Raw genomic sequence first — 26,181 nt, forward strand, 5'->3', positions numbered from 1 at the left:
GTATCAGGAGACACAGAAGCCTATAAATAGGCAGATATAAACTAGTCTGTAATCAAGTCACAAAGGAGGTTAGGCAGGCGAAGGCAGATTATGAGAAATCCTTGGCAAAGGATGCAAAGAAAAACAGCAAAGAGTTCTTTACTTATGTAAACTCTTGAAGGAAAGGGATGAATCAGATTGGACCACTTAACATAGGTGGGTTGACTATTGATTATCATGCTCAGGTAGCTGATAAACTGAATGAGTATTTTGCATCTACATTCACACACGAGGAGTTATTCTATGAAGGGAGTGCCAGATGTTTATCAAACTCTAACAGGGTGCTAAGTGATTTTGTAATAAGTGAGAGCTGTTGAAGTTAAACTTAAAAAAGGCACCTAGGGTGGATGGGATCTATCCAATTATATTAAAGGAAGTAAGCAAACCCTTAGCCATAATTATGAGAGCTTCCTTGGACTCAGGGGAGGTCCCCATGGACTGGAGGGGTGCAAATGTATTACCAATTCACAAGGGGGTTCAAAAGGTGACACAAGTAACTACAGACCTGTTAATTTAACTTGTGTTCTGGGGAAAACAGTGGAATCACTGGTTAAAGAAGCATTGCAGGATCATCTAGACAAGACTGCAGGAATAGTTATGGCACAGCATGGGTTTGTTAAAGGGAGGTCTTGTCTGATCAGTTTGATTGGATACTATGATGCGGTTACAAAGGAACTGAATGCCAAAAATTATTTTGACATCATATACTTGGATTTCAGGAAAGTTTTTGATACTACTGCTGCACATGGAAGACTGCTATACAAATTGGAGAGATATGGCATTAAGGGTAAGTTGCTACAGTGGATAATGGGATGGTTGAGTGGGAGAAGACAGAGAGTGGTAATCAATGGACACTGCTCTTCGTGGACAAATGTTATAGTGGAGTTCCCCAGGGTTCAGTTTTGGGCCCATTGTTGTTTTGTATATTTATCAATGATAATGATGAAGGTATATCAGGTTTTATGTCCAAGTTTGCAGATGATTCAAAGGTTGGCAGGTTTGTTAACGACATTAAAGGCAGTATGCTACTCCAACTGGACCTAGATAATTTGGGCAAATGGGCTGAGAAGCGGCAACAACTGAAGTTTAACATTGACAAATGGAAAGTACTGCATATTGGTAGCAATAAACGAAGAGAAATGTACCAACTGTGTGGTACTACACGCAGAGAAGTGGAAAGTGAAAAAGACCTGGGGTAATTGTGCAGTACAATATGAAGGTCACTGTGCAGTGTAGATGGGCTGCCAGTGCAGGTCACGGAGTCTTGTCAATGTTATATAGGAATTTAGTAGGGACACACAGATGATTATTCCATTATACAAGGCAATGGTTAGGCCACACCTAGAGTACTGTGTACAGGTTGGGAGGCCTCATTTTAGGAAGGATGTAGAGTTGCTAGAATGAGTACAAAGAAGGGCAACAAGATTGGTGAGGGGAACAAACGGATGCTCTTACCAAGCAAGGCTTAAGTTGTGCAAATTGCAATGCCTGGAGAGTAGTCACCTGCGAGGTGATCTGATTGAGGTGTATAACGTCTTGAATGGGATGAGCAAGCTGAATGCTGATGGGATTCTTCCTCTTGCTCAGATTAAGAACCTGAGGGGGATACAGATTCAAATTGAGGAAAGACAGTTGTAGAATAGATGTTCGGAAATTTGGCTTTAGCCAGCGGGTAGTTGATTGCTGGAACAGACTTCCATCTTTTGTTGAGGAAGTTGATAGCCTAAATAAATTTAAGGCTGAGCTGGATAGGCATTTGGAACGAATGGAAGGGTGAAATGAGAGGGTTTTTTTTTTTTTTTTTTATTTTGCTGAAAGCAAGCTACATAAGCTTGCTTTCTTACATCGTATGCATCTGGCATCTGCTAATGCTAATGCTATATCTGAGTAGATTCCTCCTGAATGCAGCATATACACTGTAGAGCTAGCCTTGGATCACATAAGAAGTTGCCAATGCCAGTGGTTTTTTATATAATCCGATTCTTTGGGTGCACTACACACTTTATCATCAGTGAGATACTCTACTCATCTAACACTCTCCTGGGTTCTGCAGATAATATGCACTCTCTAGGATGAAGGTGAGTTCATTATCTGCTTCTGCTGGATCCCCAGTCACATTGGGATTAACAGAAATGATTTAGCTGATACTGTAGCCCCAATGAATAATCTTAGCCTGTCAGTACCTTATATAAACTACAGGCAAATAATCCATAATAAGTTATATTTGTGCTGGCAAGATTTGTGGTGTGGGCAGTTAACAAACAAACTATATCAGATTAAGCCAGTAAATCTAGCCATGGCATTCTATTCTCTCCAGGGATTGTAAAAAGAGGGCATTTTTCTAGCTTAGCTCCTCATAAGACATGGTCACCAGACACAATCTTTTCTGCTGAGGGCTGATGACCCTTCTGTGTGCAAGCTCTGTGCACCATTTTTATCCATTAAACATGTTTTAATGGAATGTACCAATTTTAGAAATTCATGCTTTACCACTTTTAACTATCTGACTGAGCCACATACAGATTTTATTCAACAGTCACCATGTGTCAGCAGTTTTAAGGTTTTACATTCTGTTAATTTGCATATGCATATATAAAATAGGCTTTTATCTTTACTCTTATACTGTCTTTTAATTATTTCTGTTATCACCGTAACAGACCCCATGCTTTTGATGAGGTAACATATTTAAAATGTAGGCAAAATCTTGTTATTTTTTTGAAATTTTAACTCTCTTGTGGTGCGCTATAACTTTAGCTGTTTTTGCACCAATATTGATTAGTGAGTCAGTCACAAGTAAACAAACTTTCAAAAAAACAGGAAACAGAAAAACAAAAATTCAAGGGGTCCAGGTTTATTCTTTCTTGTGACTTTTTAAATATATATAAGCAGGAAAACATTCTAAATGGTTGTGTTGGAGACATAAAAAATGCATGGCATCTCATAGGATTGATTAGGGCCAGAAGAAAACAGCATTAAAAGTTGGAGAGCACTATAGTTAGGATTATTATAATGGGAGTTTAGTGTAATAGTTTTTTCAATATTTTTGTGTAATTTATATATCACGTATTGATTATATTCTAATTTCTTTCATATATCAGAAATCTGCATTTTACCTAAGGTGGAAGGACCATGTCTGGGGAATTTTCCACGCTGGTTTTATGATTATATGGATGGAAAGTGCAAAGAATTTATTTACAGTGGTTGCCAAGGAAACAGGAACAGGTTTGTTACTGCAGAGCAGTGTGAGAGGATTTGCAATGCAACTCATGTGGCAGGTTAGAATAAGTTCTTATTCTCTCTTTATAATAATGTAAGGGCATTATTAGTAAAAAATAAGATATGTAAACAGAAGATATTTCATATTATAAACAAACATTTTGTAACTTCATTTTTTCTTAATTTTAAAAGAAGCAGATTAGAAACACATATCTAAGAAATGTACAAGGTGTAACAATAATGTTCCTAGACTGGTGCAATAAACAGAACACAAAGTGAAGGAATTCAAAAATGATTCCATTTTTATTCGAAGTAATCACCACCTGATTTAGTGCACTTATTACACCATTTAAAAGTTTCTGAAAAGAGTCAGCAAAGGCATCCAAAGAGATGATATTAATACTGCAGTTATGTTTTTCTTTATGTCCTCATCCTCCCGAAAGCTGTTTCCTTTGATGGCACCTTGGGCAGAACCAGACCCAGGTCTATCAGTGCTCTGTGCGAGATTTTTTGGTGTGCCCTCTCCAACTTGAAATTTACAGCAAATCAGAGATTTTTAGGGAATTTTGTACCTCTTAAATTTTGGCACCTTATTGGGGGAACCGCTCAATCTTGCCTTAAGCCAGCTCTGACCTTGGAAAAGAGGAAGATGTCTGCTAGTAGTAGATTAGGATAGTAAAGTTGATGGTTGATCTGTACAGTTCTGTTTGTTTGTTTGTTATTTGGTTTTTAGGAGCATTAGCAACTAAGACCATATTGGTCCGGGATATGCGGTGGTCATTCCCTGACCTTTCCGCATCCTCTGTATTTGGTGGTGATGGACTCGAACCCCGGTCTAATCAAGAAGTATGTGCTATGCACTGCTGCTCCTTCCCACCTGGCTATGGAGGCGCCTCGTACAGTTCTGTGTTTTGTCAGAAATGTCTTCATAACAAGTGCAGAATGCGTGAAGCATTATCATGCAACAAAAACAGTTGCTTTTCTCTCGAAATTGCAGCTTCACCCAGGAAATGCCTTTCAGTAGTCTTTGAAGCACCCATGAAGAGCACAGCATTGACTTTCTCCCCTTCAGATATAAATTCCTTGTGAATCACACCTTGTTTGTCAAAAAACATGGTCGGAATCGTCTTGATCCTGGACTTCTAAATGTTTGTAAATGAAACCTTTTTTTTGGGTTTCATTTACAGACCTCTTGATGATGGTTTTTGAAGTCCACTGCATGCTCTTATGCTTCATACCTGAGTTGTACTGAAACACCCAGCACTCATATCCAATGATAATACAGTTAAGGAAATTAGGATTGTCTTGATGAGTTTGGATGAAGTCTTTACATGATGTTACCCTTCATTGCTTCTGCTCATCTGTGAGGCTGTGCAGCACAAGTTTCACACAGGCATTCCTTTTCCCTAAACCTTCATGCAAAATTTGATGAATTGACTTCTTATTCATATCCAATTTATCAGCCATCATTCTGAGGTTTAAACGACAATCTCTTTTCACAATTTCCCTAACTTTTGCAACTCCGTCATCATTTCAAGAGTTTAACCAGATGCCCACATCGTGGATCAACTCAAACATACTCACATCTGTCTTTGAACTGCTTATGTCATTTCAAACACACTTGTATGTCTTAACATCACCATCACCATAAACAGTTTTCAATATTTCATTTATTTCTGTCGTAAGCTTTCCTAGTTTAAAGCAAAATTTGATATTCTTTGGTGCTCCATTACAAGATCATCACATGGAACATTGACACTACGAACAAAACCAGTTGTTACTTTCGACCTGGTAGCGTACTGGACAATCTGCATATCAGCATCAGTTAGTGGTACTTGTGTTCATGTTAGACACATTGATAAAATGCGCCTTCAGGACCAAAGTCCATATGCACTAATAACTGGCTGTACTGGCTATCTGGGAGTCTAAAACGCTATTGGAACTGATATTCGAGTGACATTCAAGTCAAGTAGACCCAATTTCGGCGAAGTCCAGACAGTCTGTGACAGCCAAATCCTCTGCTTGCATCTTCACAATGGCGGGACTGTTAGTAATCCTGGGTATAACCTTCATGCACAAGCACACTGTGGGTGACCATCCAGGTATGAACCAACGTAAGCAGAGGTCAAGGTGTGGCACCCACACCTCATGGAGAAATGCCACCCCTCCGTGTTACCAGGCAATACTAGGTGGTATATAACTGTCATCAACCGGTGCAATTCCACCACTTTGCTTATTGGAGGTTTGAAGTGGTGGAACCCATGTTTAGTCTACAGAGCTAAGTTCTGGTGAACCTTTCCCCATCTCTTCCATCATGCAGTATGACTGATGACTTTTGAGGTTATGATGAACATCACGGCGAGATCAAATCTTCCTTAGATTTCGAGAGTATAGCTCTAAAATGGTATTCGCAGGCCGGCCACTAGTTAGTACACTGGACCGAACCTATTGGTAACTCTTTAGGAGGCTTCCGGATCAGCTATGTATAATCTTGCTACCTCTCCTCTGCCAGATAATGATTGGAGGGAATCCAAGTAGTGTGTATGCAGGGGGCATCGTTGAGGCTACGTTATGTCAAGGATCTGGGTATATTCTTAATATGTGTACGCCATATCCAAAATTTTCATTACTTCATACAGCATATCCCCCCAATTTTTCTTACTATTGAATACACCATAAATTGTCAAACTAATAGAATAAGCTTATCTGAGAAAAGATCTGAACCTCTCAAACACTTCCTATTCCATTTCACAAATATACGTGGTCTCAATTCTAATCTCAACGATGTCCATTTCCACATGCAGCCTGCCAGATCCCATGTACTTTTTCCGACAGAATCTCAGTTATACGTTAATTCAACTACTGCTCATCTCAGTTGCAGAAATTATTCACTGTATGATTCCTTTCACTTCAAAGGTGGGACGTGTGCATATGTACATTCCGGCATTTCCTGTCAGAGAATTGATAATTTGGAATCTCCTCTTTTCGATCTTCTCTGGCTTAAAATCTCTCTACCTGACTGTGTCAAATTCATCTGTTCTCTCTACCGTTCTCCCAACTCCGCTAATTACTTGGAGCTCTTTGACTTTCTCTCTTTGCAACTTAACTTTCTCCAGTTCAGCTTTCCTAAGAGTGAGGTAATTTTCCTTGGTGATTTTAATGTTCAGAACTCCAGCTGGCTTCTGTTTTCTAGTCACATCGACCCAGCTGGTCGAGATGCTGAGGCTTTTGCAATTTCAAATGACCTTGCACAGATTGTTCATTTACCTACAAGAATACCGGACAGTCCTAACCATACAGCCAACACGCTTGATCTTTTTCTAACAAACAACCCTTTTAACTACACGGTCGAAATGAGTGGTCCTTTAGGTACCTCAGATCACAACTTGGCAATTGTCTCTTCTCCAATGGAGTCTTTATCTCATGGCTATTCCCAACCTCGTATTGTTTGGCATTACAAGAATGAAAAATGGGATAACCTGCGAGATTTCTTTTCTTCTTTTCATTGGTCGGACTACTGTTTCAAAACTTCTGATGTCAACATTTGCTCAGATCGTGTCAGTGAAATTATTCTTGTAGGAATGGAATCCTTTATTCCACACTCCACTTTAAAATCTCGTCCTTTAAGTAAACTTTGGTTTTCAAATAAATGTGCTAAGGCTATAGTAGTAGTAGTAGTAGTAGTGGCATGTGATGCAAGAAAGCAAGTGTATGAGCTTATGCAGCATCAGCCAAAAAAAAAAAAAAAAAAAAATCACACCATTCCCTCCAAATGCCTGTCCAGTTCCTCCTTAAATTTATTCAACCTATCAACTTCCACAACTACAGATGGAAGTTTGTTCCAGCAATTAACCACCCGCTGGCTAAAGGCAAATTTCCGTACATCTATTCTACATCTGTCTTTTCTTAATTTGAATTTATGCCCCCTTAGGTTTGTAATCTGAACAAGTGGAAGGATCCCATTAGAATTCAGCATGCTCAACCCATTCAAGGCCTTATACACTTCAATCAGATCACCGCGCAGGTGCCTAGTTTCCAGCCACTGCAATTTGCAGAACTTAAGCCTCTCTTGGTAAGAGGATCCCTTCATTCCTCTCACCAATCTTGTTGCCCTTCTCTGTACACGCTCAAGTAAATCTACATCCTATCTAAAATGAGGCCTCCAGGCCTGTACGCAGTACTCAAGGCGTGGCCTGACCATTGCCTTATACAGAGGGATAATCACCTCCTTTTCATTATTCAAGAGAAGAATGTTGCATATCGTAATTGGCTTGTTTCCAATTCTTCAGTTTCATTTTCTGCCTACACCAACAATTGTAAAGCAGTCATTAATCAGTCCAAACTAGATTTTAAACAGGCTAAGAGTAGAAAACTTGCTTCTTGCCTAATGGTAGCCAAGCATTCTGGTCTCTTGCTAAAGCTATTGGCTGCAACTTTTGCCCATTTCTGCTCCCACCTCTCAAAACCAGATGGTTCTGTTGTCACTTCAGCTAAGAATAAAGCTGACCTGCTAGCATCCCATTTCTCTTCCAGCTCATGTATTAATGATCTTGGTAAAACACCCTCCACCATTCCCAACACGCTCCATTCAATGCCTCCTGTGGTCTTCCGTTAAAAGGATGTCAGAAGGATTTTGATGAATCTCGATAGTAAGAAAGCTCCAGGTCCTGATGGTATTTCTCCACTTGTTCTCAAAACCTGTGCTCCTGAACTTACTCCTGATCTTTGCTGCCTTTTTTCACTTTCTTATTGCAAAGGTTTTTTCCTTCTGCTTGGAAATTTGCTCATATCCAGCCAGTTCCTAAAAACGGTGCAAGTCCCTCCCATCCAATTATCATCCCATTGCAATTGCTTCTACTCTTTCTAAAGTAATGGAGAAATCAATTAACCGCCAACTCTTAAACTACCTAGAAACCTTCCATCTGATCAATGATCGCCAGAATGGATTCCGTCAGTATCTATCCACTGGTGATATTCTTGCTTATGTTACCCATTTATGGACAAATTCAATGGAAAAGTTTGGTGAAACACAAGCAATTGCTCTTGACATCTCAAAGGCTTTAGATCATGTTTGGCATAAAGGTCTTCTAAACAAGCTTCCATCCTATGGTTTGCCAACTGTTTTTTGTAATTTGTTATCCAATTTTCTCTCTGATCGCTCACTGAGGGTGATAGTAGTTGACTCTCTGTCTTGTAACTTCTCCACTAATGCTGGTGTTCCTCAAGGTTCAGTACTTTTCAGCACTCATTTCCTCTTGTATATTAATGACCTTCTTCCATTGACTGGAAATCCTATCCATAGTTTTACTGATGATAACACGTTGCATTCCACTTTAAATTTTGAAAAAACTTGCCCCCTTCTCAATCAGCTTCAACTTCTTGAATATCCACTACCGATTCTTAAATGCTGATTTCCAGGTAATTATCCAGTGGGGCAAAGAGAACTTAGCCGATTTCAATCCTTCTAAAACTCAGTCTTGTCTCATATCTCGCAAAAAGGATTCTTCTTCTTCTATGCTTATCTTTGGTGAAACTTCCATTTCTAGGCAAAATGATATATCTCTTTTGGGGATTACCCTGACTTCTAATCTTTCTTCGCACAAGCACATAACAAATATTGCTTCCTCTGCATCTAAAAAACTTCGTTTTCTCTTTCGCTTTCGGTTACTTTTCTTCCAAACAGCTGTTCACTCTGTACAAATCTGCTCTTCCATGGAATATTGTTGCCACATCTGGGGCGGTGCCCCTAAAACCTCTCTCAGGCTTCTAGATGCCATTCAGAAGACGGCAGTTAGGTTAATTAATGACTCATCTCTAACAGAGTCTCTCCACTCTCTGTCTCATAGACGTACTGTTTCTGCTGCTTGCCTTTTCTACAGATACTTCCATGGGCACTGTTCTTCTGAATTGGCTTCTGTAATTCCTTCTCTCTCCTTCAAAACAGTCTGAACCCGTGCCTCCACCAGCCAGCATCCATTTACTGTCCAACTTCAAACTCACACCAAGTTTTCATCTTCCTCGTTCATTCATTCAACTACTGTTTTCTGGAACAACCTTCCTTCATATGTATTTTCTGAAAATTACAGTTTATAGAAGTTCAAGTCTAATGTCAACAAATATCTTTTTTCGTCTTCTCAACCTACAACTCAAGCATGGTACTAAGTACTATAGGTTCTAATACTTCTGTTGTTTGGGGTTTTCATAAAAAAAAAATATATGACTTAGCCTATCCCTCAATAACATTGTAACTGTTTTTTCTTTAGAAACGGCATTTGTGAAGGGGAATTCCACTCTAATAACTTGCCTAAAACTAAACTACCTTTTCCTTCTATCTCTCTCCTAGAGTCACCTGACACAATCAAAACCAAATCGTCCATGTAAGCAATTGTCATAGAGTCCCCAAGTTACCATCAAGAAACTCTCCAGAACCATTGTCCACATATATGGGCCAAGTATGGATTCTTGAGGACCAGGGATCCATACCTAGATCCCTGGTCCTCAAGGTGATCCTTGAGGGATTCAGGTATGGATCCCTGGTGATTGAAATTACTTGCTTGAATTTCGATCTCACTATAATGCTGTTGTCTGAAACATAATCCTTCAAGATATTATTATTTTGTCTTGAATCACTTCTCCTCTCCCTCAGTTCATATGTGACTCCAGGAGTACTTTTCCCCAATTGCTTAACTTTACATTTAGATGCATTAAACTTTAGTTGCAATTTTTTGGACTGTGTATGCAACAGACTCAGGTCTTTTTGAAGCATCATGGCTTGGCTTCAATTATTAACCACCCTTTGCAACATCAGATCATCAGCAAATGACAGTTTCTCAGGATACCCTCATCAGTAATATTTACAATAACTAAAAAAGAGAAAAAAAAAAAACAATAAAAAAGCAGTACAGTAGAAACTCAATTATCCGTAGTGGATTTTCAGTTATCTCGATTGCAAGGGAAAATACATAATAATATATTATGTTATAGAAAAAAATATGTAGTGGGTATTGTGTTGCTCAATGTTGCACACACACAATACCCACTACATATTTTTGCACACATGCCAGCACACACACACCAGCATGGGATGCAGCAATTCAGCATTTGGAAGTACAGTCATCTCCTGAGTGCAGCTAGCCAATGCACTTATTAGTTTCGTGAGTGGGTAATTTTTCACTTGTGATTTATAGAAAAAACAATTGTTTAATATGGATGTGTCACCAAAAGGCTCACATCTGGTGAATATGGAATTGGCACACCCAGGGTCTTCTTGGTGATTCTCTTCCACTTCTGACTCTCTCTCTCTCTCTCTCTCTCGGGATAATTCAGATTTTTTTTTTTTTTTTTTTTTGTTTCTTGCACCATATGGCTAATAATGATAAAAAGAAAATATGTTGTGCTAATGTTAAAAGATAAAACGGCAATAATTGAGACCTTGAAAAGGGTGAATCGGGATGGTTTTTGGTTTAGAAATATGGAGTTGGCACATCAACAATCTTTGACATAAAGAAAAATAGTGTAAGCATTATAAAATTCTCTACTCATCTGATGAATGAAGATGTCAACTTTACATAAAGTTATGAGAAAAGCTCAAAATGAAGATGTCTATGTGTAGTTTATTCAAAAGTGAGCTTCTGGACAGTCAATATCTGGTACTTTATTATGTGAAAAAGCAATATTTTTATTATACAATTAAATGGAGATCTGAACTTCAAAGCAAGTTCCAGTTGGCTCAGAGAGTTAAGGCATGACATGGTATTAGAGAACTTCAAACTCATGGAGAAAATCTTTCTGCCAACATATCTTCAGCAAATGCTTTTATAAAAACATTGAAGTTTATAGAGGAAGAAGGATATGATGAAGTCTTCATTTATAATATTCATGTGACTGATTTAAACTGGAAAGCTCTTCCCAGCAGGTCATTAGCCTCATGCTATGAGAATACTGCAACAGGGTACAAAACAAGCAAAAGATGTTTAACCATAATGGTTTGTGCCACTTCATCTGGGAGACACCAATTGCTGTTGTTTCTTATCAGGAAGTTGAAAATCCTAGATGCTTTAAAAATGCAAGGTCTCCCAGATAATATATGATTATCAAAAAAAGTATAGATGAATGGTGAAATTTTCAAACAATGATATAAAAACACATTTATTATGGAAGTAAAAGAATATCAAAAATCAATAGGTGAAAAAGGAAAAATATTATTATTACTTGATAATGCACCTTCACATCTGTCAGTAGAATGCTTAAACCAGATTAACAAAATAGTTACAGTTAAATTGCTTCCACCAAATGTTACATCTGTAATACAACTGATGAATCAGTGTGTAATGGAAATGCCAAAATGTCTGTATTGAAAATAACTCCTTTGATGACTCTTATTAGCTGATGATAATGATGAGGAATCTGGTATGGATTTCTTTAAAAAATAATCAACTTAAAAGACCATTGCTACATATTAGTGGAAGGTTGGAATTTGATAGATGTGTCAAACATTGAAAAAAATCATGAAAATCTTCAAAAGGCCATTGAGAAGTTCTGATGACAGTAGTATATGATGGTTTCTCTCTGAAAAAGAGAGGAACCTTTAAAAAAATGTCAATGAGTGACTTTTTCAAGAAATGATAATTTTCTTTATGTGCATATGTATGTATTACTATTACATAATTATTTATTTATTTTATTATGTAGTTTGAATATTAACAATGTTCATAGCACATGGAGATACATAAAAGATGCTATCCTGGAATCGGCAAACGACACTCTGGGATTAGAACCTAAGGCAAAGGGGTAAGGAATGGTATGATGGGGAATGTGCAGAAAAGGTTGAGGAATGAAGATCCAAATGATTAGAATGGCAAAAGAATCCCAACCATGAGGAGTATGAACATTGCAAACAATTATGCAAAGGAACCAAACCTTAGAAAGAAGAAAAGACAATTCTGGGAAGATAATATTAGTAATAGTAATAGAGGCATGCAATGCAAGAAAGCAAGCGTATGAGCTTATGTAGCATTGGACAAAAAAAAAAAAAAAATCATACAACCATTCCCTCTAAAAGTTTGTCCAGTTCCTCCTTGAATTTATTTAAGCTATCAACTTCCACAACGCGACAGATGGAAGTTTGTTCCAGCAATTAACCACCTGCTGGCTAAAGACAAATTTCCACACATCTGTTCTACAACTGTCTTTTCTCAATTTGAATTTATGCCCTCTTCGTAATCTGAGCAAGTGGAAGAATCCCATCAGAATTCAGCATGCTGAACCCATTCAAGGCCTTATACACCTCCACAAGATCACCTTGCAGATGCCTAGTCTCCAACCGCTGCAGTTTACAGAACTTAAGCCTCTCTTGGTAAGAGGATCCCTTCATTCCCCTCAATAATCTTGTTGCCCTTCTCTGTAAACGCTCAAGCAACTCTGCATCCTTCCTAAAATGAGGCCTCCAGACATGTACACAGTACTCAAGGCATGGCCTGACCATTGCCTGATACAAAGGGATAATCACCTCCTTTTCCCTGCTAGCAAAATTTCTTTATATCATTGACAAAACACCATGACCTGCTTTTGTAGCCTGTCTGCATTGCTCAGAAAGCTTCATATCTGACTGCACAATTACTCCCAGATCTTTTTCATTTTCTACCACCCTAAGTATAGTATCACACAGTTGGTACATTCCTCTGGAGAACATACCAACTGTGTACAAAAATATAAGGCGGTTGTATAAGGGAATAAACCAATGGAAGAACATTACCACCCAACATACTCTCTTGTCTCCAAGACAAGAACCAAAACCTCATAACATCCAAATATGAGATCCTTAAAAGATGGAAGGAATATTTCAGTGAACTTCTGAATGTAAAAATGAAAGAAGAGGACGGACAAATTGAGGAAATCCACACTGCAGAGCCAGAAATAGAGGAACCCACACTAGAATACATAAAATCCAGTATCCTCAAACTGAAAATTTCCAAAGCAACTGGAAGCGATAATATACCTACTGTACTCATCAAGATAGGAGGTAAAAACCTGCATAAAGCCATTCACAACCTAACAACACAAATCTTAAAAAAAGAACAATTACCTGATCAATGGGAAGAAAACATAATATGTCCCATTCATAAGAAAGGATCTAGAGCAGACTGTGATAACTGTAGAGGGATTTCTCTTTTAAACACTTCATACAAAATTCTGGTAAATATCATACTACAGAGGCTAACTTACCACACAAAGGAAATAATAGGGGACTACCAATGTGGTTTTAAGAAAAACTTCTCCACAACTGATCAAAATCTTTACAGTAAGATGGAGAAAATATATGAATATGACCAGGACATGTACATGCTCTTTATCAACTTCAGTAAGGCATATGATAGTATTCAAAGAGATGAAAGCTGGAATACAGTGTTAAAATTTGGAATCTCCAAGAAACTAGTCACCCTAGCAAAAACATGCATGACAGAATCAATAAATAAAGTTAAAATACAAAATGATAAGAAAAGTGGAAGAGAAGGGAAAGGAGTACATCTGAATGGACTATACCAGGCCTTTGCATATGCAGATGACAAGTACTAATATATACAGAGCTGCATCTCTAATTTAATAGCATTGGAAAAAGAAGCTAATCTCATAGGCCTAAAAATAAACAAAAAAAAAAAAAAAAGAAAAACCTTAAACTTATTAGAAATTAGAATAATGAGGACACTAACATCAACATTGGAAATGAAACAGTCAAGAAAGTGTCAAGCTTCAAATACTTGGGAAGCATTCTGAAAGATGGCAATAATATCACGGAAGAAATTAATTCTGGGATTTAGAATGGAAATATATGCTTTTATGCGGTTAAAAAATCCTAACTTCAAAACTAGGAAGCTGAAAATAAAAATTTACAGTATGATAATATTACCTACTGTACCCTATGGATGTGAAACCTAGCCACTCCCTAAACAATCAGCAAACAGATTACAATCATTTGAAAATAGAATTCTAAGAACAATCTTTGGACCAAAACAGGGTGAAATCACTGGAGAATGGAGAAGGCTACATAATAATGAACTAAAGGAGAAATATATTAATGAAAGTAGAATTCAAATCATAAAGGTTATAAAATTGAGATGGGCTGGACATTCTATCTGTAGTGATTATGGAAGACATATAGATCAAATCCTCACAGGAATTCCAGCTGCGAAAAGGAAAGCTGGCAGACCACTCCTAGATGGGAGGATGGTATAAAGAAAGAGATGTGTAATTTTTGGAGAGAAAATTTGCACATAATAGAGAGTTATGCAATTTAGCTGTCAGTGGTCAAGGACACTTGCTGCCCAAGCACCATGAAGTAAGTAAGTAAGTTTGAATATTTTTTAATAAAACGTTGTATGTATTAAAATTATATGTAAGACATTACATATAATTTATTTTCTTTGATTATGTGGATTTTTCATTATCCAGACATCTTATATCTCTGTTTAATCCAGATAATTGAGTTTCTACTGTATACAAATATGCCAAAAATAAGGATGATATTGTTTCTTTCCTTTGCAGTTTTATCTTTGGTTGTTAGAGTTGTTATAAGACATCCAAGCTCTCCCCCCTCTCCCCCCCATTGACTTTGAACCCAGCAGTTCTCATAACATTGTGCAAAGTCTTAGCATTAGTTGAGGCATATGAGATAGGAAAGCAAGCTTATACAGCATCAGCCAAAAAAAAAAAAAAAAACTCTTCCCATTTCACCCATCCAGTCACTCCAAATGTTTGTCTAGTTCAGCTTTAAATTTATTTAAGCTATCAACTTCCACAACAACAGATGGAGGTGTATCCAGCAATCAACTACCCACTGGCTAAAGGCAAACTTATGCACATCTACTCTACAACTGTCTTTCCTCAATTTGAATCTGTGTTCCCCCAGGTTCTTAATCTGAGCAAGTGGAAGTATCCCATCAGCATTGAGCCTTCTCAAAGCATTCAAGGCTTTATTCACCTCAATTAGATCACCTCGCCGGTGCCTAGTCTCCAGATGCTGCAACTTGCAGAACTTCAGCCTCTATTGGTAAGAGCACCTCTTTGTTCCTCACGCCAATCTTGTTGCTCTTCTCTGTACTCGTTCTAGCAACTTTACATCTTTCCTCAGACGCCTCCAAATCTGTACGCAGTACTCAAGGTGTGGCCTGACCATTGTCTTATACAAAGGGATAATAACCTCCTTGTCTCTGCTATCAAAATTCCTATATAGCATTGACAAAACTCCATGACCTGCTCTGGCAGCCCATCTGCACTGCTCAGAGAACTTCATATCTGACTGCACAGTTACCCCCAGATCTTTTTCATTCTTCACCTCCCTGAGTGTAAAGACACATGTACCACACAGTTGGTATATGTATCTTGGGTTTCATCATCATCAGCTATTTTCAATCCACTGCAGGATGAAGGCCTCTCCAGCAACTTTCCAGTTCCTTCTGTTTTGTGTAATGGATATCCTTTTACCACCCACGAACTCATGAATTTCTCATCCATCTCTGTCATTGTCTTCCAAGTTTTCTTCTAGCTCCTCTTGGGTACCATTCTGTTATTTTCTTAGTCCATCTGTCATCATGTCTTCGAGCTATGTGTCCTGTCCAAGACCATTTTAGTTCTTTAGTTTTGATAAGAATGTCCTTTACTTGAATTTGCTGCCTAATCCATGTATTTCTATTCTTATCTAACAGTCTGATTCCTAATATAATTCATTCCATTTTTGCTGTGTAGTTTTCAGCTTCTCTTCCATTCTTTTGGAGAGTGCCCAAGTTTCACTTCCATAAGTCATGGTGCGGAGTATACATTGGTTCATTATTTTATGTTTCAGACAAATTGGGATATTACTCCTCAGTATGTGACTATATTTCCTGAATGCTATTCATCCAAAATTTATTCTTCTCTTGATTTCCAGCCATTTATCATTATTACAGCTAATGACTTGTCCCAGATAAGTATATGAATTCACCTTTTCAATCACTGCTCCTTCAATGATTATTTCTCTTTCTGTGGCATACTTGTTCATCATTACTTTTGTTTTAGCCATATTCATCTTTAGTCAAAAATCCTTAGTAACTCTGCATAACTGAGTAAGATTTTCCTCTAATTCTTTGGGATCATGGCTTATGATCACAATGTCATCTGAAAATCGTATATGGTTTAGGTACTCTCCATTCACATTGACTCCTTTCTGCGACTAGTCTAATCTTCTGAAAGCTTCCTCAAGGGCAGCAGTAAACAGCTTCGGAGATATTGTGTCTCCTTGTCGAACTCCTTTCTCAATTTTAAATTTGCTACTGTCTTTGTCTAGTCTAATAAAGGAGGTAGCGTTCTCATATATTTTCTTCAAAATCATAATATATGGGGTATCTATGCCTTGTCACAAATGCCTTTTCATAATCCACAAATTCCAGGCATAATGGTGTTTTACATTCATTTTCTTTCTCTGTTAGCTGTGATATTACATGAAGGTGGTCCAAAGTTGAGAATCCTGTCCTAAAGCCAGCTTGCTCTTTCGGTTGATTCTCAACAAGTATTCTCTCTAATCTGTTAGTAATGACCCTTGTGAACAACTTGTAGATGTGGGATAACAAGCTAATTGGTCTATGATTTCCAATTTCTGATTTATCTCCTTTCTTATACAGCAAAACTATAATTGCATTATTCCACTCCTTAGGCATCACACCTTTTCTAATGCATTTTGTGAAGAGTCTTGCCAGAAAGGAAGAAAAGTTTCTGTATAATGTCTTTTCCTTCCAATTTTAACAACTGTACAGTAATTTCATCTTTCCCTGCGGCTTTCTGATTCTTCATTTTCTTCAATGCATTTTCTACCTCATCAGGAAGGATATCGGGTATGTCGTATGTGTTACTAATTTGTGATCCATCCCCACTGCTAGCATCATTTCCTCGTGCCTTGTATAATTCTCTATAGTAGTCTTCTGCTATTTGAATTATGCCTTCTCTGCTATTTATAAGTACACCAACTATTTTTCAGTTTCAGTATCATTTGTTTTTCTGTATTACTGCTCAAAGCTGCTGATTTAAGTAATTTGTTTTCCCTTAATGCTTGTTCTACTTTTCTTGTGTTAAAACTTCTTGTGTCTTCTCTGAGTCTCTTTCTAATGGCTTTGCATAACTCAGTATACTCAATTTTGTCCCTGTCAGTGTTTACCTTGCTCTTCATTTGTCGTCTTCGGTTCATCATGACAGGCTTTTCTTGACTAAGTTGTTCTTCTTTGGATTTCTTTTTACCTGTAGGTTTCTTAGGCTTTATTACTTTCAGAATGTTGTAGTATTCCTCGTCGATATCTTGGTCTTCAGAAGCTCAAACTTTTTCTTAAGTTCCAGTACATACTGCTTTTTTCTTCCCTTCTGTTATCTCAAAGACCTTTGTATTATTTACTTGAGTCAGTTTTTTCCTTTCTTTTCTTACATTTATATCAAGTGTGCATCTCACCTTCTGTGATAACTTCCAACGTTTACCTTGTTCAGGATGGTAACATCATTCACTATTTTCTGTTAGTGAGGATGAAGCTGATTTCATTATTTGTTAATCCATTTGGGCTCTTCCATGTCCACTTTCTGTTCACCCTTTTCTTGAAAAAAGTGTTCATTACAGACATTCCTTGAGATTCTGTAAATTCCACAAGTCTTTCATTTCTTTAATCAATTCCAAAATTTCCTATAGGTCCCATTTCTGCGCTGTTTTGTCTCTTTCCAACTTTAGCATTGAAGTCTCCCATAATGATAGTGTAGTGGGTTTTCTGCTCATCTAAAAGACTCAAATTCAGTGTACATTTCTTCAACCTCTTCATCATCATAGCTCGACATTGGTGCATAAATCATTATAACCTTTAGCTTGTACCTGTTAGAAATCCTGAGTAGTAGTCTTGACACCCTTGGAGATATACTTTTGAATTCCAAAATGTTGTTTTTTATATCTTTATGAACCAGAAAGCCAACTCCACCTTCGCTCCTTTCACTGTTTCCATTGGTGTATAGCAGATTTCCACTTGATAAACTTATAAGTGATTTATTTCATCTTCTTGTTTCAGCCAAACCAATGATATTCCAATTCACATTTTCTAATTACTTTTCCTTCTTTAATATCCTGTCTTCACCGATGAGTGATCTTACGTTGTAACAGGCCAAGTTCAGTTTCCGTGCATGGCAGTCTGGTCATACCCAGAGATTCTTAGCACCCTCTGCTTCCACTCTGATCCTCTTGCTGCCATAAGAGGGGAAGTACTGGGGACTGAGGGCCATTTTTTGTCTTGCTATCATGTGCTGGAGGGTTTGGTCTTTTCCTCTTCACGCTGATCTTGAAGAGAACCACTCTACACATTCGTTGCTACCTGAGTGACGTAACAGGGCTTACCATCAAGAAGGTGTGCATGTGTGGATTTTAGGGAGGCAGGCAAACCAGACTTCTCCTAAATCAACTGAAATAGAAATATATTGGATCCATCAGTGTTTTAAACTGAGTGTCTGATAATACACAGAATGCCTGTTCCCCTCAATGTTAAATTTGTCAATGTTAAACTTCAGTTGCCACTTCTCAACCGATCTGCCTAACTTTTCTAGATCTGTTGCAGTAGCATTCTGCAACAGATCGATCTAGAAAAGTTATAAATACAAATAGAAAATAGAAAATAGAAAAGTTATAAATACAAAAAACAACAATGGGCCCATCACCGAACCCTGGGAGACTCCGCTAATAACTTTAGTCCGCGTAGAGCCATGTCCATTTATTACCACTCTCTGCCATCTCCCACTCAACCATCCCTTTATCCATTGCAGCAACTTGCCCTTAATGCCATACTGCTCCAATCTGAACAACAGTCTTGCAACAGTATCAAAAGCTTTCCTGAAATCCAAGTATATGATATCAAAATTATTTTTTGCATCCAGTTTCTTTGTGACCAAATTGATTAGACAAGTCTTCCCCTTAATAAACCCATGCTGTGTCTGAACTATTACTTCAGTCTTGTCTTAGGTGATCCTGCATCACTTCTTTAACCAGTGACTCCATTATTTTCTATGGAACAGAAGTTAAACTAAGAGGCCTATAATTATTTGTGTCAACCTTTGAACTCCTTTGTGAATTGGGGATACATTTGCTCCTCTCCAGTCCTTGAGGACCTCCCCTGAATCTAATTTCATAATTATGGCTAAGCATGTGCTTACTTCCCTCGTTTGCCTCCTTCAATATAACTGTATAGATTCCATCTGCCCCCCGGTGCCTTTTTTATGTTTAACTTCAACAATTTCTCCTCCACTCTGCTCTCCATTATTACAAAATCATTTAGCTCCCTCCATAGCCGGTTGGTCAGGAGCGGGAGTGCAGTAGCACACGCTCTTTGAGTAGACCAGGGTTCAAGCCCTTGACTGCTGAATACGGTCGATCTGCCAACCCGCACTGGACCAGCCTGGCAGATTATGATCCATTTCCCCCAGCATGAATTGTTGAGGAGGCTTCCATCCTGCAGTGGGTTGATAATGGCTGCACTTTACCTTACCCAAAGTTTTGTAAACTTCTGTCCTCCCCTTCCTTACAGAATTCCTCATGTGTGAATGTAGATGCAAAATACTCATTTAGTTTGTCAGCTATCTGAGCAGGATCATCAACAGTCAAACTACCAACAACAAGTGGACCAATCTGATTCATCCCCTTCCTTCTAGAGTTTACATAAGTAAAGAAGTCTTTGTTGTTTTTCTTTGCATCCTTTGCCAAGGATTTCTCATAATCAGCTTTCCCTTTCCTTTGTGACTTGATTACACACTAGCTGATCTCTGCCATAGGATTCTGTGTCACCTGATAATTTATATGCATCACACGCATTTTTTCTTCTCTGCCACGAGCCTCATTCATTCATTCATATGACATCCATTTAGGTCTAAATCTTGAACGGTAAATTTTCAGAAACAACAGAAGGATAGGATGGGGAGGTGTTACTCTTAGTTAAAAAGTACTTGGCATCTAAGTTAGTGCCTCAGTTTATATGTGTAGCCAGAATATCATTGAGGCAGTTTGGGGTGACCTAAGCACTGGAGAAAATAAAAATGAAAACAATAGTGTCTTGTTGGCCAAACAACTGTGAATGGATTGAATACCTGTTGATGAGTATAATAAATAGTTATGGAGATGAATAGAATGGACTAGTAAATCAGAATGCCTCATTTTTTCTTTCCAGTTATTGACTGGAAATCACACAGTAGTGAGAAGTTTGGATTTATTGGGTGACTGTTTCCTAATCTATCAGGTGGTTAGAGAAGCACTGAGAGAAAGTAATACTCTTAATCTGATTATCAGCAGTGAATCCTTGTGTGCTAAGAATATACAGGTACAGGAACCACTTGGTGGCAGTGATAATAATATATTGATGGGATCTCCTTAAAGGAATAACTAAGGATGGGATTTTGCTTTTGTAATGGTGACTACAGTGTTTGTGGACAATTTTTAGATTTATACAATCACTGTAGTTGCCTTTTCAAAATGTTATGATGTGTTTTCTGATATGTTGTCAACCTGCAATTTCTAACTGGAAAGTATTCATGGAAGTAATCATAAAAGCTACTAAGTTATTTATACCAACTAAGAGATATTGTTCAAGGTTTACACCTAAATGGGCGTCACATTAACTGATAAGACTAGTGGCAGAGATGAAAGCAGGGACACAGAAACCTACAATGTGTAAACTAGTCTGTAATTAAGTCTCTAAGGAAGTTAAGAAAGCTAAGACCAATTATTAGTAGTCTTTGGATAAGATGTCAAAGAAAAGTAGCAAAGAATTTTTTGCAAGAAAAGGAATGAACCACAATGGTCCACTAGATATTAATGACATAATACCTGTTGATCCTGTTCAGTTTTCTGATAGGCTGAATAAATGTTTTGCCTCTACATTCACCTGCAAAGAAGTTTTTAGAAATGGGTATAACAAGTTATTACTGGAAGCAAAATACAAAGAAGAAAGTACAATATATCTTTCTGATATATATATACCTTTCTAATGAATTTTATGAGCAGGGCCAAGTATTATTCTGCTAATTATTCTGCTGTATAAGATAATCGTAAGGCCACCTTGAGTACTGTATCAGGTCTGAAAGCCTCATTTTAGCATTAGTAGAGGCATTTGACGCAAGAAAGCAAGCTTATGCAGCATCAGCCAAAAAAAAAAAAAAAACCCACTTCCACTTCACCCCTCTGTTCGTTTGAAATACCTGTCCAGCTGAGCCTTAAACTTATTTAGGCTATCAACTTCCATGACAAGGGATGGACGTCTGTTCAACCAACCAACCACCCGCTGGCTAAAGGCAAATTTCTGCACGTCTATCCTACATTTGTCTTTCCTCAATTTGAATTTATGCCCTCTCAGGTGATTATTCTGAGCGAGAGGAAGAATCCCATCAGCATTGAGCATGCTCAAACCATTCAAGGCTTTATACACCTCTATCAGATCACCTCGCTGGTGCCTAGTCTCCAGACACTGTAATTTGCAAAACTTAAGCCTTTCTTCGTAAGAGCACCCCTTTGTTCCATTCACTAATCTTGTTGCCCTTCTCTGTACTCGTTCCAGCAGCTCTACATCTTTCATCTTGAAATGAGGCCTCCAGACCTGTATACAGTACTCTAGGTATGGCCTGACCATTGCCTTATACAAGGGAATAATCACCTCCTTATCCCTGCTAGAAAAATTCCTATATATCATTGACAATACACCATGAGCTACTCTTGCGGCCCATCTGCACTGCTCAGAGAACTTCATATCTGCCTGCCCAACCACCCCCAGGTCCCTTTCATTCTCTACCACAGTGTAGTACCACAGAGTTGATACGTTGCTCTGGGGTTGCTGTTTCCCATGTGTAGTACTTTACATTTGTCAATGTTAAACTTCATTTGCCACCTCTCAGCCAATCTGCTCAACCTTTCCAGATCCTGTTGCAGCAGCAGAGTGTCCGCAGTGTCCTTGACAACCCTGCCAACCTTTGTATCATCTGCAAACCTGGACATTAAGCTTGATATATCATCATCAATATCATTTATAAATACAGAAAACAATAATGGACCCAACACTGAGCCCTGAGGGACTCCACTAATAACATTAGTCCACGACGAACAGTGCCCATTGATTACCACTCTCTGTCTTCTCCCCCTCAACCACCCCTTTATCCATAGCAGCAATTTGCCTCCAATGTCACACTGCTCCAATTTGTGTAGCAGTCTTCCATGTGCAACAGTATCAAAAGCCTTTCTAAGATCCAAGTATATAATATCAAAGTTATTCCCTGCATCCAGTTCTTTTGTGACTGCATCATAGTATCCAATCAAGTTGGTCAGACAAGACTTTCCCTTAACAAAACCATGCTGTGTCTGAGCTATAACTGAAGTCTTGTCTAAATGATCCTGCAGTGCTTCTTTAACCAGTGCCTCCATTAATTTTCCTGGAACAGAAGTTAAGCTCACACGTCTATAATTACTTGTGTCAGCCTTTGATCCTCCTTTGTGAATTGGGGTCACATTTGCACATTTCCAGTCTATGGGTACCTCCCCTGAGTTCAAGGAAGCTCTCATAATTATGGCTAAGGGTTTGCTTACTTCCTCTGCTGTCTCCTTTAATATAACTGGATAGATCCCATCCACCCCAGATGCCTTTCTTGTGTTTATCTTCAACAATTTCCCCTCCACTTTACTCTCAGTTATTACAAGATTCTCTAGCTTACTGCTAGAGTTGAATACATCTCTGGCATTCCCCTCACTAAATAACTCCTCATGTGTGAATGTCGATGCAAAATATTCATTTAGTTTGTTAGCTACCTGAGCAGGATCATCAACAGTTGACCCATCGATATCAAGTGGACCAATCTGATTCATCCCCTTCCTTCTAGAGTTTACATAAGTAAAGAACTCTTTGCTGTTTTTCTTTGCATCCCTTGCCAAAGATTTCTCGTAATCTGCCTTCGCCTGCCTAACCTCCTTTGTAACTCGGTTACAGATCAACTTTTATCTATCATAGGCTTCTGTGTCATGTGTTAATTTGTATGTATCCCATGCATTTTTCTTCTCTGCCATATGCCTCATTAGTTCATCTGACATCCATTTTGGCCTAAACCTTGAACAATATTTCTTAGTTGGTATGTAAAGCCTAGTAGCTTCCAAGATAAGTTCTTTGAATGCTTCCCATTTTGAATTTGCTGTTGGTAACATCATCAGTTGGTCCCACTGTATAGAATTTAAATACTGTCTCAGTCCATTGTAGTCGCCTTTACGAAAGCAATAACCCTTCTCTTTACCCCTAATGGTAGTTACCTCTTTGAGTAAATCCCACTTCTGTACACTGTGATCACTGCCACCTAGTGGTTCATTTATCTGCAGATTCTTAATGCATGAAGAATCACTGCTGATAATCAAATCAAGAGTATTCCTCCCTCTAGTTGCCTCCCGAACATGCTGATGTAGAAAACAATCATCCAATAAATCCACAAAAGCCTTGCTAGTGTGTGAGTGACCAGCCCCCAAATTGCAGTCAATATCTAGGAAATTAAAATCTCCCATTATAAGACTCTCTGATTTACTGGCCCACTCTATTTCCCTGTACAGTTTCTTATTATACTCATCAGGGTCATTAGGCCTATAGCACACTCCTACTCTCAATTTTGATCTCCCAATGCTTATGTCACACCAAACTGACTCGACACTGCACTGTCCAGCGATGTCCACTGGCTTCACTTCCTTGGATTTTATGTATTTCTTAACTAATAGCATAACCCCTCCTCCCTTCCTATCCAGTCTATCCTTTCTGTAGACTCCTTTCCTATCCAGTCTATCCTTTCTGTAGACTCCTTTCCTATCCAGTCCATCCTTTCTGTAGTTTCGTTGTACTCTCCAAATTCCAGTTCTGCATTCCTTATATCTGTGTGACACCACGTCTCTGATATCCCAACAATATCTGCCTTTGATGTTTTGAGCAATACCTCAAATTCATCAAATTTATTTACTAAACTCCTAGCATTGGTGTACACGTAAGTATACATGCACCTATTTCTATTCTTAGCTACCCTAACACAACCAATGTGTTTACTTGTACCGCAATGACTCCCAGCAGTCTCTGAAATATCCTGCATCTTGTTTTTCAGGCTTCTGCTCATTCCAATAGAAGCAGTTCAAGAATCTCTTTCACCTCTGCCAGTGGCTACTGTTAATCTATTCGTCTTTGTCTCCCTCCAAGCTAGCAGTTTTCCGACCCACCTAACACTGCCTCGATAGCATCAGCAAATATTCTTACACCCTTTCTATTTAAGTGTATCCCATCCCTGTAGAAGCAATCTCTCCTGTTAACAAGTACAGTCTAGGCTGAAAAAAATTCTACCCCTTGAGCCTTGCACAATCTTTCCAGGGCCGAATTGATCGACAAGGCTCTCATCATATACTCCCTCCTATCATGTCTGGGCAGAATTTCGGACACTTTCAAATTCAACCCTATTTCATGGCTTTTTTTCAACAGTGACCTGTACTTGTTAAGCAATTCTGCCGGTCTCCTACTCTTGATATCATTAGTGCCAACGTTTACAACTATATCACCTTTTGTGCCCTTAAAAGATGATATCTGCTCTACAACGTCATCAACCTTTGCCCCTAGCAGCATACCCTGATCCTGTTCCACCTATCCTTTTTACAAAGCATGTTCCCCGTTTCCCTGACAATAGAGTCACCAACAACTACTAGTTCCTTTGGGACCAGCGAATTATGCCTTGGGGGTTGCCGCTGTGTTGCGCGATGACCAAGTGCCAGCTCTGGCGTTGATGTTTAGGAAGGATATGGCTCTCTTGGAAGTGCAGGGAAGAGCAATGAAATTAGTGAGGGGTACAAAAGAATACACTTATTACCAAGAAAGACTGCAGTTCTGAAAATTGCATGTTTGGAGACTGGCCACCTGTGAGGAGATTAAATTAAAGATTTGAATGGATTGATTTTTTTTCCTTGTTGAGACAGCATGCATAAGGGGGCATAAATTTAAATTGAGGAAGTATGGTTGCACAATAGATGAGTAGAAATTTGCTTTCTGGAGAGTATGTGATTGTTAGAACAAACTTCCTTCTGTTGAAGTGGGTAATTTGAATAAATTTTAGGACGAATTTTACAAATTATTAGTACGGTTAGATTGATGTGGGTCATGTTATTTATTTATTTTTGTTTTTTTTATTTTATTATTATTTTTTTTTTCCCCGGCCGATGCTCTGTAAGCTTGCTTCCTTTCATAATTTGTCAATACTAATGTTTTTCTGGGACACTACTCTTTAATTATAGGGTATTATCTTTAATATCCTAAAATTTAAGACCAGTGTGGTTCATTTCTTTTCTTGAAAAAAAATTCTTTGTTCCTTTGTTTTTTTTGGCATACTCTTTAATTATAGAGAATTATCCTTTAGTTATAATAAAAACATAATTTGTCAATACTAATGTTTTTCTGGAACACTACTCTTTAATTATAGCGCATTATCTTTAATGTCCTAAAATTTAAGACCAGTGTGGTTCATTCCTTTTCTTGAAAAAAATTCTTTGTTCCTTTTTTTGTTTTGCATACTCTTTAGTTATAGGAAATTATCCTTTAGTTATAATAAAAACAGATTCTTGAACTTTCACTGGACCATGGTATTTGAATAAGGGGGTGAAGTTTTTGATATCATTTGTTCCATATCTCTGTTTATTTGTCATTTCTGACCTGTTCCAGATTTAAATTTAGTTTAGTTTCATGATTATAATCAGAAGTGTGGTATTACTAACATTGCTGCCACTTTAAAGGTTAAATAGTATTGATTTATTTAGCTGATTATCTGTGAGTTTTGCTTTTGAATCCCCCCCCATTCCATTGTAGGTATTGTATTATGGTTCTAATTAAACATATTTCACTTGGGTTT

General features: G+C 38.1%; 1 protein-coding gene across 1 annotated transcript in view; it reads left to right on the forward strand.

Annotated features, from left to right (window-relative positions):
* LOC150084650 (papilin-like) overlaps positions 1 to 26,181 on the forward strand; it is a 967,274-nt gene that overhangs the window by 649,730 nt on the left and 291,363 nt on the right. The window contains exon 24 of the mRNA XM_090376529.1: positions 3,138 to 3,314. Within this exon, the coding sequence (XP_090232655.1) occupies positions 3,138 to 3,314 (177 nt within the window). The remainder of the gene's footprint in view (positions 1 to 3,137; positions 3,315 to 26,181) is intronic.

This window comes from Mastigoproctus giganteus, chromosome 6, assembly GCF_048544385.1.
Source record: "Mastigoproctus giganteus isolate SK-2022 chromosome 6, ASM4854438v1, whole genome shotgun sequence".
In the NCBI taxonomy this organism is placed as follows: Eukaryota; Metazoa; Arthropoda; class Arachnida; order Uropygi; family Thelyphonidae; genus Mastigoproctus; species Mastigoproctus giganteus.